Source organism: Microtus oregoni, unplaced genomic scaffold (assembly GCF_018167655.1).
Source record: "Microtus oregoni isolate MIOR12 unplaced genomic scaffold, Mior012 000053F_ref0000044, whole genome shotgun sequence".
NCBI classification, from domain to species: Eukaryota; Metazoa; Chordata; class Mammalia; order Rodentia; family Cricetidae; genus Microtus; species Microtus oregoni.
The window spans coordinates 12,354,473-12,368,455 of record NW_024543829.1 but is presented as its reverse complement, the minus strand read 5'-3'; the positions used below and the strand labels follow the sequence as shown (position 1 = coordinate 12,368,455).

The 13,983-nt window shown below is 40.9% G+C and overlaps 1 protein-coding gene across 3 annotated transcripts in view; it reads left to right on the top strand.

Moving 5' to 3' along the window:
* Positions 1–11,738, top strand: part of Mtdh (metadherin) — a 57,812-nt gene extending 46,074 nt beyond the window's left edge. For all 3 annotated transcript variants that reach the window (XM_041637566.1, XM_041637565.1, XM_041637564.1), the window contains 4 exons: positions 1,179–1,286; positions 4,351–4,491; positions 8,254–8,410; positions 8,968–11,738. In XM_041637566.1, the coding sequence (XP_041493500.1) occupies positions 1,179–1,286; positions 4,351–4,491; positions 8,254–8,410; positions 8,968–9,038 (477 nt within the window). In that variant the 3' untranslated portion in view covers positions 9,039–11,738. The remainder of the gene's footprint in view (positions 1–1,178; positions 1,287–4,350; positions 4,492–8,253; positions 8,411–8,967) is intronic.
* The last annotated feature ends 2,245 nt before the right edge of the window (positions 11,739–13,983 follow it).

Below are 13,983 nucleotides of genomic sequence, written 5' to 3'. Positions count from 1 at the left end.
CCAAGGTATTCAACACCGCAGGCACCAAACACATCAATCTGGTGCACAGACCGGCAAAATATCACACACATAACTTTTTTTTTCCCCCAGAGAGAAATACTAGCAAATAAAAAGTTCAGAGGAAAAACTAGGTAGATAGGACTGGAGGAGAGGCAGTAGGTGACAGCAACACATAGTATGGGGGCAATGGTGATAGCGATTTTAGCACAGGTGGCAGACTGCCGTGGATTCTGATGTGTTCCTGTGCTCTGCAAATAACGTTTGGACAGTATAGAGATGAACTTCATTTGTACACATAGCATGGGAAGGGCTGAGGAGGTCTTTGGTAAAGTGCTGAGACCTGAGTTAAATCCCCAGAACTCACATGAAGCCACGCCTGGTAGCACAGATCTTTAATTACTGTGATTCTATGGCAAGGTGGGGGATGGAGACGAGAGAGAGCCAATATGTAGCATTGAACAATAAAAAGATTCTGTCTTAAGATACAAGACAAGAAGTAACACCTAAGTTGCCCTCTGACTTCCATGCCGGTGCCATGGTACAAATGGGACTAGTCATACAAACACAGATATGCACACGTGTATGTATATATACACGGGGGTTGGGAGAAGTTGGCCTTGAGATGGATCATAATTTGCTAGCCTCTGCATTAATATAGCTGTAAATGAGAAGGATCTGGAGTAAAGTTTGAGGTCTAGAGAGAAATAGGGATATTTGTGCTGCTCAGTGTTAGATCTCTTGCCTAGTATATGTGCAAAGCCTTAGATTCAATTCTTTAACACTGGCAAAGACAAGAAAAAGCAAAAAGGGATGAATTAAAGCTATATTAAATTAAATATGAATAGACACTTGAAAATGCACTAAAGCTTTGAGCAAGATCTAAGTGATACTGTATATTTCTATACAATTTTGTCCTACCTAAATTTATAGGAAATTGAATGGACCCAAAATTCAAGGTAGTAGTCCTTTCCTGGAAGTATGATAACGACGGGACCTAAAGTCCTGTTTTCATCCAGTGAGTTTAAGTAATGTTTTATTAAAATTTTGTTTGTCGTAGCTTATTCTTATTTAGATTTTGGAAAATAAAGACCAAACATAACTGAAATTATTTCACAGTAATTGTTGTAATATAAGTGTAGCCAGTGGAGTTTACTTCAGTATTGTGCTTTTAACATCAGGTCTCAGATGATGATAAAGAAAAAGGAGAGGGAGTTCTTCCAACTGGAAAATCTAAAAAGAAGAAAAAGAAAAAGAAGAAGCAAGGTGAAGATAACACTCTCTCACAGGTAAAGTTCCTCAACAGTGAGTGTTCATTGTCATACACCCATTGTGGGTGATACGGAAAGGTGATGAAGACACTAAGAATATGTAGAGATAAATGGCAGCGTGTGAACCATCTGTAAAGATGTATGTTGTGCCTGCGTGTGTGTATGTGTGCCACATGTATCCTAGTGTCCACCGAGGTCAGAAAAGGCTATCAGATCCCCTGGAACTGAAGTTATGGATGGTTGTGAACCACCATGTGGATGATGGTAATCGAACCCAGCTCTCTTAGAGCAATAAGTGATCCTAGCCGCTCAGCCATCTCTCCTGCCCTCTCCAGTGAGTTTAAAAGAAAGTTGGGCATATTAGGGAACTGCTACATAATATTAGTATAATAAAAATTGTATTACCCTGGGACTGGAGAGATGGCTCAGCAGTTAAGAGCACTGGCTTCTCTTCCAGAGGTTCTGAGTTCAATTCCTCGCAACTACTTTGGTGACTCACAACCATCTGTAATAGGGTCTGATGCCCTCTTTTGTCATGCAGGCATACATGTAGAGCACTCATACATAAAATATTAATTAATAAATAATTTTTTTAAGAATTGTATTATCCTAAAAAAAAAATGTCAGAGATTTACACCTTTAAAACTAAATCAAATTGCACGTGTACTTGTTGTTGTTGTTGTTTTGTTTGTTTGTTTGTTTTTTGTTTTTCAAGGCAGGGCTTCTCTGTAGCCTTGGTGCCTGTCCCGGAACTAGCTCTTGTGGACCAGGCTGGCCTCGAACTCACAGAGATCCGCCTGCCTCTGCCTCCCAAGTGCTGGGATTAAAGGCATGCGCCACCACCGCCCGGCATGTACTTTTTATTATGGAATGATGAGGCAGGAAAGGCAACACAAGGTCACACATGGAGAAACAAATCTCAGCCGGCTTTAATCCCAGCACTCGGGAGGCAGAGGCAGGCGGATCTGTGTGAGTTCGAGACCAACCTGGTCTACAAGAGCTAGTTCCAGGACAGGAACCAAAACCACAGAGAAACCCTGTCTCGAACAACCAAAAAAAAAAAAAAAGAAACAAATCTCAGAGCTTCTGTGTATATGCCTTTAGCTTCACCAGCACACGGGTGAAACAGACTGAAGTCCACTTCTGTTTCCCTCTCTACCTGCTTTCTAATCGTCCTCTTCAGGCGGGAACACCCCCCAGGAACGTCTTAGTCTGTTTCCTGCCTCCAAAACCAGCCAACACCACTTTTTGGCTCTCTCCATACTGCCAGCTAACCATGACCTTCCATATTCTTCAGAAGTAGTCCACCAGGTTGGAGGCTGCCACCAGCCACCTGTCACTTTGCATCAGTGGGGTCAAGGATGCTATCACTCCAGAAAGCATCAGTTTTTCCTGAGTCCTACCTGAACTCTTCCCCCTCCCTAGTCTCTGACTATTCCTAGAGAACCATTTCTTTATAAATGAAGTTATTAGTTCATCATGAAGATAGGCAGGGATTTGGGAGGTGTATCATTTGATAAAGTACCTGCTATACAAGCACAATGCTTGAGTTTGGATCTCCAGAACCCACAGAAAAGGTGGACATGGTGTTGTGTGCATGTCGTCTCAGCCTCAGCAGGGAAGGATGAGGTCTGAGATGTCAGGTCCCTGAAGCTCATTGTCTAGCCAGTCTCACCAGATGAATGAACTTTGGGTTCATCTATGTGCTGACCTTAAATTCACACCCGAATTTTGAGTTGCTGTCATATCACATTCCATAGAAACAGCAATATATTGGGGGAAATAGAAAAAGACAGGATCTCCTGAGTAAATTGGGAGGGGAACATGGGGTCTTTTGGGAGAGGGTTGAAAGGAAGAGGAGAGGCAGGGAGGAGAGCAGAGAACAATGTAGAGCTCAATAAAAATCAATTAAAAAATGAAGTTTGGGAAAAAAAATAAAACCACATAAAGATGGAAAACACAGAATTTTTAAGTGGCATGTGCTTATGTGTGTTTGCCTGTACCTGTGCCACAGCATGTGGTGGAGGTCAGAGGCCAACTTCTGGGAAGTCGATTGTCTCTACTGGGTAGGTGCTGAGGATCAGACTCGGGTTGTTGGGCGTGGTAGCAAGTACCTTTACCCACTGAGCCCTCTCTCTGCCAGGAAGGGAACTCTTGCCATCCTCTCGGGCAGCTGTTAGAACAGGCATAGAGTCTGACATTGCCATGCCTTGAAACTTTAAGTCTAAACAATGAACACAGGAAGCATTAAAACTTAGGCAGGACTTTAGAAATTTCCTGGGTGAACTTCTTTAGTTAAGGGAATAAAGGCAACGAAATTAAAAGATTTGACCCTGGAATTACATGGATGTGTCATGTCATGGTCAGATTGGAGGTCTCTGTATATCCTTTGTAATGTGGATGTGTACATGTGAGTGAACACATTGCTCCTTGAAGAAGTCACTGAGTGCAACTCTGTTTTTAAAGTCTTGTTTCCATTATCAGCCTCTTTGCTGTATGCGCCTTTTAAATTGAATGTTAGTTTATTCTCTTTGAGTTGGATTATTTAATTAGAATGGTTACCAGTCTGGGGATGGGGGGTGTTAGTATACGTAATTTAAGGGAACAGGATTTGAGACAGGATTGCACTCCCGTCCAGGCTGGCCTTGATCGTGGAGCAGTCCCTCTGCCTTGACCTCCAGGTGTAGGGATTACAGGCATGATCTCACCATACCTGGCTTGGACACCTTTTTATATATTGTATTATTGTATATTGTATAATATACAATATAATAATAATATATTAATATATATAATAATAATATATAATAATAATATAATATTGTATAATATATACAATATTCTGGTGACGGAAGAGGGCACCAGACCTCTTTACAGATGGTTGTGAGCCACCATGTGGTTGCTGGGAATTGAACTCAGGACCTTTGGAAGAGCAGGCAATGCTCTTAACCACTGAGCCATCTCTCCATCCCCTTGGACACCTTTTTTAAGTGAATTTGTTTCCTCAGGGTGACTTTGGAACAAAGTGAATTTTAATCAGTAAAGAATGAAGTTTAACCTCACAGGCTGCTTTCTTCTGCAGGACACAGAAGAACTAGAAAAAGACAATGGAGAAGAGCTTCCTGTGAATACCTCCAAAGCCCATCCAAAACAGGAGAGAGTGTTTTCCCTGAAGACCATGAGCACTAGTGATCCAGCTGAAGTACTCGTCAAAAATAGCCAGGTGATTTTTTTAAAGAATAATAAGGTTTTCTTGACTTAATAGTTATATAGTAATTCACATTTTATTGAAGTACTATGCAAGTATATGCCATTCTGAGTAGTGTGGTAGAATGTCATGCTGTGTAAGGACATCACCTGGGTACTCAACCATGTTATCAGATTGGTTGTTAAACTATATTGGTGCGTATGTGCAGTAACCCTTTTATTTTACATAATAATAGCTACCAAGCACAGAGATTTGTTACTGATCAAAGAAAAGCTATATGTGCTTCTCCTTTAAGTGAAAAGATTTTCAGATCAGTAAATATTGTGGAGAGGAAGCCTTTCAGTGGTGACCCACACCTTTGATGCCAGGATTCAGGAAGCAGAGGCAGGTGAATCTCTGAGTTTATAGCCAGCCAAGTTTACATTTTTAGACCCCTATCTCAAGAAGGGGGGTGGCGACCAGGGCATAGGCCTTAATGTACAGTTTCCTGTACCCACTGCCAATCTCAAAACCGTTCCCAAATGCTAAAGAGGATTGCTGTACTGTGCTTTTTCTTTCTAAATATCTAGGCATGTAAAGGATAGAAGACCAAGAGAAAAATGTTTTAACAAGCAACATTTACCCAAAGTACACACCTTAAAATGACCAGTTCTGTTTCCCAAAATGTAACATTTGTTTAAAAATTTGATAACAGTTTTTTGAAGTTTTGTTAATTGTTTTGCTTTCATTTTGTTTTACTTTGTTGTTGTTTGAGACAAGGTTCCATATAGCTGTGGCTGACCTCAAACTCAGCTGTTTAGCCAAAGTGGGCATAAATTCCTAGTCCTCCTGCCTCCACATTCCAAGGGCTGGAATTTTAGCCATGTGCCTGACAATGACATTTTTTAATCATGCACTTTTTATGGAAATATTGATGAGTCAGAAGAGACTAGTTTATGAAAGATTTGAGTCAATGACATGAAAAAAAAACCTGATTTCTCATTGGATAGCTTGCATGTGGTGGCTTGAACACCCTCACCCCATAGGCTCATAGATTTGAAATAGTTCAGTTTATGAAGTAGTAGAACTCTTTGATAGGATTGGAATGATTGGTAGTTGTGGCCTTGTTGGAGAAGTGTGTCACTAGGGGGTGTAGTTTTGAGGTTTCAAAATCCCAAGGCACATCCAGCCTCTTTCTTGGCCTGTGGAACAGGATGTAGCTCTCAGCTACTGCTCCACTGCCGGACTTGGCACCATGAGGACTAACCCTCTAAACCTGTGAACAAGCCCCCATTTATATTACTATAACATCAATAAAATAAATGTTTTCTTTTATTAATAGTTGCCTCGGGCTGGGACATGGTCATGCACGCCTTTAATCCTAGCACTTGGGCGGCAGAGACAGGTGAAGTTTGAGGACAGTCGGGGCTCTCAGAGAAATCCTGTTTCTGGGGGGTGTTTTGGTTGAGGTGTCTAAAATATATCCTAGGATGCTGCAGAGTTAACTCCGTGGTTAGGAGCACATGTTGCTCTTGCAGATCAGGGTTTGGTTCCCAGTACCTACATGGTGGCTCACGACCATATATAGCTAGTTGAGTGCCAGGCACGTGATATACATACATACTTGTAGGCAAAACACACACATAAAATAAATCTAAATAATTTAAATAAAATAGATATATTTGAGTTATCTGACTTATTCACACATTCGAAAGTTGTTGAGGTGCATATGCTACCTGCTGTTTGAGGAACAAAGCTACAACAGTAAGACAGAACGTCCCTGTCTGACGGAGTGTGGAGTAAGGACATCTCTGACATCCAGTCCTCTCCTACATCAGAGGGTGTCCCTGTCTGACGGAATGTGGAGTTAGGACACCTTTGACAAGCAGTCCTGTCCACGGCAATGCCCGTCGTGCTTCCCATCTAGATTTGATGCCTTTCAATCCCTCAAAGTGTTCTGAGGTAAAGGAATATGATCTCTGATTACATAAAGTTTAGGAGTGAGCCAGGCATTGATGGCGCACGCCTTTAATCCCAGCACTCGGGAGGCAGAGGCAGGCGGATCTCTGTGAGTTCGAGGTCAGCCTGGTCTACAAGAGCTAGTTCCAGGATAGGAACCAAAAGCTACGGAGAAACCCTGTCTCGAAAAATCAAAAAAAAAAAAAAAGAAAGTTTAGGAGTGAGTATTACAGCCAAGAGTGTTTGACGTTCTAGTGTTTAGTGTTTTACCTAAGTCATGCTCAGAAGTCATTTTATGAAAAGGAGGTTGAGTCTTTGACTTAATGTAAGTAAAGTGAGAAAACAGAAGGGAAGAAGGTGAGAAGTCCATAGCAGCTGCAGGTGTGATGTAATACGAGGAACTTTAGGGAAATGTGAGCAACATGAGCATAGGCTTGGTACCTGCATAGAAGGAAAAAATGCTAGCAGCTCTCTGAGCTCACATCACTTCTCTTCTGTTCATGGAGTCTCCAGGAAGCATAGGAGCAAGAGAAACACGAGTTTCCTTGTTTTTGTGTTCTGGGTGCTGGTGAACGGTAAAGCTGACCAGTGAAGTGATTCACTCACCTCTCACATCCCTGAGTCATTTAATCTTAATATTGCTGTGACAAGTTACCACCCTACTCTTCTAATCTCATTACTAGACCCAAGAGTCTGAAGGTCTGTACTGGTTGTTTGAATCAGTAGGACCCTTCCCGGTCTGCTTGTGGAACGCACAAGCACCACTGTTTTTTTTTTTGTTTGTTTGTTTGTTTGTTTGTTTTTTAATTTTTATTTATTATGTATTCAGTGTTCTGCCTGCATGTATCCCTGCAGGCCAGAAGAGAGCACCAAATCTCATTACAGATGGTTGTGAGCACATGTGGTTGCTGGGAATTGAACTCAGGACCTTTGGAAGAGCAGGCAAAGCTCTTAACCACTGAGCCATCACTCCAGCCCACAAGTGCCACTGTTAGCAATATTTCTGCTTCTTAGAGAGGAGACTAGGACAGATCAGCAAGAAGGATGCCCTAAGCTCAAAGCCAGCATAGGCCAGTCTGGGCTAATTCACTGGGGGTCTCAAAAAAAAAAAAAAAAACTTAAATAGGTAAATAAAAGTAATTCACTATTTTTGTCTTTTTAACAGTTTTGATTAGCTCAGAGTTGGTGGAAATTAATTGAACTTTTCTAAAATGCTATTTACAATGAAACAGAAGCATGAAAAGTTGAAGTAGGATTAGTCTCTTTTATTTGAGATTTATTAGCTATTTTAATTTCTTTTTCATTTTTGTGATTTTTTTTTTTTATTTTTGAGACAGGATTTCTCTGTTTAGCAGCCTTGGCTGTCCTGGAACTGGTTTTGTAGGCCAGGCTGGTCTCAAACTCGCAGAGATCCACCTGCCTCTGCCTCCTCAGTGCTGTGCATGCCCCACCTCCCATCCCCCCATTCATAGGTAGGCAAGATAGCAATGCACCACACTAAATGGATAGCCCACTCTTCCTGTCAATGCACCAAACTAAATGGATAGCCCACTCTTCCTGTCAGGTAGCCCAAATTGGTAGAGGTTATTTTTTAAAGCATCCCCTAAAAAATTAGCCTTTTGGTAATTTTAACTTGTATGTTTATCTTACTATATTCATAGATGTTGTAGATGATGCCTTGTTTAGTTGTATCACTAGAGGGCAGAAATGAGGCACAGTGCTACCTGTAAACTAGAAACCACTTTAATTTTGCTTGCTGCTAGTCTCTGGATATTGCTATAATACTTAATATTATATGAAATTTATACAAAATTCTGAAATGATTTTATTCCAAAATAGCCTATCAAGACTCTTCCACCTGCTGTCTCTACCGAGCCATCTGTCACCTTATCCAAAGGTGACTCTGACAAGAGCTCTTCCCAAGTGCCATCGATGTTACCAGACACAGACAAACCCAAGTCAAATCCTAAGCAAAATAGTGTGCCTCCCTCACAGAGTAAGTGCTTTGTTTGTCTTCTTGCATTTTTTCTTACATCGTGTAAAGGTTCTGATCTTAGGATTCTGGTAGGATAGTAGAGCACGGCCCGCCTTCTGGAAATGTGTGGTTCTTTGAAACTTCGCAGAATTGAGTTGTGAGAGCCAGTGCTAAGATAACACGAGCAGTGAAGATTGGAGATGCTGTCTTGGCTCCTTGCCCTTTTCCTTTGCTCAAGTTCCTGAGGCTGCCTGTTACTCTCCTCATCTCCTGCTGCCAAGAACACAATAGTGCTCCATCTCAGAGAGAGGCTGGAGGGAGGGAGGGGAAGAAAAAAAAGAAACAGTTATCTGTGGGCTGACATTAGCTGAGTATAAGCAGTTACAGTTAAAACCTTGGCTTGAAAAGAAAGGAAACAGAGAATGGCAAACTTGAAAACATCCAAGAATGGAAAACTTAAAACATAAAATTTGAACATTTAAAAGTTTCTTAGTAGTTGTTACTTTTATATTAATACTGGCTATCCTCCTTATATTTTTCTCTCCTCACCACCCCCCCCCCTTTTTTTTTTCTCTTAGCCAAGTCTGAAACTAACTGGGAATCTCCAAAACAAATAAAAAAGAAGAAAAAAGCCAGACGGGAAACGTGAATTTTTTTTTTCCTGAATTGGACATGTGTTTACAAACACTGTCTTGAAGATTATGCTGTTTATGCAATAATTTGTGAACATGTACAGAGTTTTATATAAATTTAAACCAATTTTTAAAACAAAACTGAATTCAACACCATAAAATGGAATCAAAGGAAAGTTAATTTATGAGATTAAGAGGTGAACAGAATACATACTACAGTGCTGGAAGACACTTGGGAGAATCTTTTCAATTGAAGAATATTATCTGGTTTTACAACAGTTCCCTGTTTACAACAGATTGTGCCCTCTCATCTGCAGCTGAGGAACAGTGGATTCTGATTAGAAAGAAGGCCGCCTAGAAACCAGTAGGCAGCTCCTTGGAACTTATGCACGAACTTAGACCATTTGAATCTGTTTTATGCTTAAATCAAAGTGCTTCGATCAAATGCGTGATCTGCCATATCTTTACATATTTGTTGTAGCAATTTGTATGAAAAGAATCACAAGTGCAAATAAAGAGGCATCTATCATTTGTTAACTAAACTGTCTTGGTTTAGTTTACAGTTCTTAAAAAGTTCTTAATTAAAACATTGAAAAATGCAATTGACTTGTATGGCTTAAAAAGTTATTTTTGATAGTCTTACATTACTTGAATTATTCAAAGTAACAGTATATTTTAAATTAAGAAAGGTAAACTATATTATTTGTTCAATATGATTAAGACTGAGACTAACAAATAATGCTCTTGTTTATGATTTGAAAACTTGCAGGCAAAATCCAAACTTAATATTTTCCTTTCCCTAGCAGTTTTTCCAGTGTCAATTCTTAGTTGCTAGTAATTTTTTTTTTACTTTGAAAATGAAGTAATTTACAACTTTTGAACATATGATGGAGAACGGAAAAGTAGTCAGACAGCTTTAATTGACATTGTCGAGACCTCCAGTTATCAGGAATACATTTTTTACTGCCTTAACCTGTAGTGCGCAGAATATGCATCAGTTTCTTGAAGGGGATTCATGTTTTTCTAAGAATTTTCATGTACCTATTGCAATTGTGGTCAAAAAAGGAACATTTTCTGCTTGAAACTCTTGGTTTAGATGACGTGTGTTCTGTCACCGTTTTCAGGCACTGTGTGATCTCCAGGAAACTGGCAGGCCTAACTGTTGATGGTGCATGCGTGGCCATGTGCACTGTAAATAGCCTTTACCAACCGTGTTCGACAAGGACCACACTTAACACCACTTACGAATCGTGATAAGAAAAAAGCCATGGTTTATTGATGTGAGTGGCGCCGGGAAAGAACCTGATTAAAAGCTATAACCAATGGTACTGATCTATCCATCAAAATTGTCTTTCTGTTTGACTGTAGTTTAATGATATTTTCAGCTGGGAAAGCTACCAGATGTAAAATGGTTTAGTTCTGCTGAAGACTGGCCTTACTAATGGACAGCTTTCCTCACAAGCAATTAACAGCCTTTTTTCAGGTGTTAGCATCTGTTTCAGGAACACGGCAGTGTGTTTACATGTCGTCAGAAGTGTTGTTTGAATGGGATTTCTAAATTAATTAACTTGTTTAAATAAATTCAGAAATGGATAGCATTGTTTTTATTTGCTTCGCTATTGGGGTAAATAATAGCTGATACGCCAGGATTGGAGCCTTCAGGTGGCTCTGTGAACTTCACGTTCCCTCAGGGGGGCTGCCACGTTGTGTCCCCGGGGGACTTGGATGAGGAGTCTGCACTTTCAGAGTGTGCCAAAAGGTCAGTGCTCAGAAGTTTAGTTGAACTCTCTCAACTCTACCTCACTGTTCCTTTTTCTTTTAATTCTTTGGGCTAGGTCAAACGTGAAACTTTATTTTTCCCAATTCAGTCACTTCCTGTAGGAGGGCGGCACCTCACACCAGGTACCAACAATACCGTCTTCGTGAGCAGCAATGTGTCATGGGAGTAGACCAAGCACAGTGGTACCCTGGGTGGGTCAGTGTGGAGATGGCCTCTGTGCCTTCCTTCTCTCTGGCTTATGAGCCAGGCTATTTTGTTTTTCAGAAGGCAGCTATTCAAGTGTTCGTTGCTCGTTGCCTCTTTATTGATCTTTATGTAGCAGGACAGTGATTTCTTGTCACTAAACAGAGGAACTGGTTTCTGTCATCAACCCAGAAAACACTGAAACCTAGGTAATGGCGATTAAGGGGGTGGCAATAAAGAGGGTCCCTAAAGCCACCTGCCTCCCTGCCATGGGTGTGGCCATATCAGAGTTCTCCAACTGCATTCTCCCCATCCGTGCCCTAAATTGAGAAACAGTTGAGAGAGTCCAAAAAGAAAGTATTGAAATAAAATTTCATTAATGTAATTTACCATGTTTAATTTGTGCATGTATTTTATTGGGGAGGGGAAGTTGGAATAATTTATCCAAACCTAATGGTATTATTTCATAGGTTAATCCAGTTTGTATTTGAGTTAAAGTTCCCAGAGGGTATTAATTAATTGCAGAGTTTAGTTTTTCTTAATTGAAAACAGTCCTCTATTAATATAGTATGAAATATCAAAATTTAGCAGTTAGGTTCTAAAGTGTCTAATGGCTGTCTTAAGGTTTTCCTGTAAACTCATTGCACAAACTGGAATTGGAATTGCTTTCAAAAGATTTGGGGAATGAAAATATGTCATGTGTAAGATGCACTGAGTGTTGTAAATAAAACAAACCGGCTTTGTTTTGTTTAAATTGCTTCTTACATTCTCTGTGGGAAGGGACTTTGCCCTTTTCTATTGTGGTCTGGTAAGATAACAGACGGTTGGTGGTACCTGCCTTTAATTCCAGCACTCAGGAGGCAGAGTCAGGATCTGAGTTTGAGGCCAATCTGGTCTATAAAGTAAGTTTCAGGACAGTCAGAGCTACACGGTAAAACCTTGTCTCAAAAAAACAACAAAAAGTCAGGTTTTTTGTTCATGGGTTTTGTTTTTCCTTTCTGTTAAAACCATGGTTTCGGGCTTTACTACCGAAGTCAAATGAGCAGCTACACCTGGCGTCTCTACCTTTAGTCCCTCATTGCTGTACTCAGGAGGCAGAGGCAGGCAGAGTGCAAGGCTAGCCAGAGCTACATAGTGAGGCCTAATTCCTAAGTTCAAGGTTTACAGAGACGCTGCCTTTTAAGAGGACGCCTGTTGTCGATGTCTGGCTTACACATGGGCATGCATGCACACACAGACATACACATATAGAAAGGGTCTAGGAAGTAGCCCAGCGCTAGTATTTGTATACAGCAGTTGGGATTCTTCTGTGTTGCTTCCTAATGGTTGAGGACAGCCGCTTTCAGTACACTCTTTGTATCAGCACCTGAGCCCCATGGAAAAAAGCATTTCCCAGAAAAATGTTCGTAGAAATTACACTGCAGACTTTGTTTTTGCAAAAGTTGCTTGATCTTCCCATCAGCCACACAGAATAGGGTGGTAGTGGCAAGGGATAGTTCTGGGGTTTTTTGTTGTTTTGTTGTTTTGTTTGTTTTGGGTTTTTGAGACAGGTCATATATATATGTATGTGTATATATATATATATATATATATATATATATATATATATATATATATACCACTATACCTGGTTCCCTTGTCTACTTAGATTCTGAAAGAATTTCTGTCAGTAACAGCCTTGGGGCTGGGAGGTTGACTGAGGTAAGAGTTTTAAGCACGAGCAGCAGGACCGTGGCTTGCTAGAGGCAGCCTGTTTGCAGGTTCCCAAAGAGACCCTCCCCCTCAGGGTCCCACTCTGGGCTGAGGACCGTGCACACCACCATACCCAGCAACTGTTTAAAACTCTCAAGACAGCTGAAACAATTACCACACTGTAATAATGCCTAGCCATGCAAAATAGTTACAGTTTAAACTACCAGGCAGTAGTGACACACACCTTTAATCCCAACACTCAGAAGGCAGAGACAGGCAGATCTCTGAGTTTTGGGGCATCCAGGACTACACTTAGGAACCCTGGCTCAAAAAAAACAAAAACACTGCTACTGTTCTTTCTAAATACCTTTAGCAGTACACAATTCTAACTCCAGCATCAAGACACACGTGTGTTGTATTACAGTATTGTGTGTCAGGGCACAAGCGTACTGTGACACTCATAAAGGTTAAGAGGACCCACTTCCGGGCGGTGGTGGCGCACACCTTTAATCCCAGCACTCGGGAGGCAGAGGCAGGCGGATCTCTGTGAGTTCGAGACCAGCCTGGTCTACAAGAGCTAGTGCCAGGACAGGCTCCAAAGCTACAGAGAAACCCTGTCTCCAAAAAAAAAAAAAAAAGAGGACCCACTTCAAGAGATGTTTGCTGGTGGAGGCTGTTCGTTCCCAGCTGCCCAGACACAAAATAATCACACGGGAATCTGTATTAATTAAACCACTGCTTGGCCTATTAGCCTGTGCATATTTCTAGCTACCTCTTACATCTTAAACCCGTTTCCATTATTTTATATTTTACCACGAGGGTGGTGGTTTACTGGTAAAGTTCCCAGCTACAAATCTTTCTGACTCCGCCTACTTTCTCCCAGCATTCAGCTTAGTTCTCCCCCCACCCCAGCTCTATTCTGCCTTGCTATAGGACCAAAGCAGCTTCTTTATTCATTAACCAATAAAAGCAACACCTATACAGGACTTTACACACCAGAAGTCTTCTCTCCTTCCACCCTGTGGGTCCCAGGGATCAAGCTCAAGTCTCCAGCCTTGACAGCAAGCACTTTTATCAACTGAGCCATCTTGCCCAACCATTTGTGTGTCTCTGCTTTCCCTTTAATTTGTACCAAATTTGTATTGGAAGTATGTGTTGTTAATCCCAAGAGAATAAGACCACCACCACAATTTAAAGCCAAATTTGAAGCAAGCTTTAATCAAATACTGACCAGGTAGATGGACTCTGGGAAATGATCCTGAGTCACGGTTTGCATTGGCTTAAGGAAAACCCATTATTCATTACAT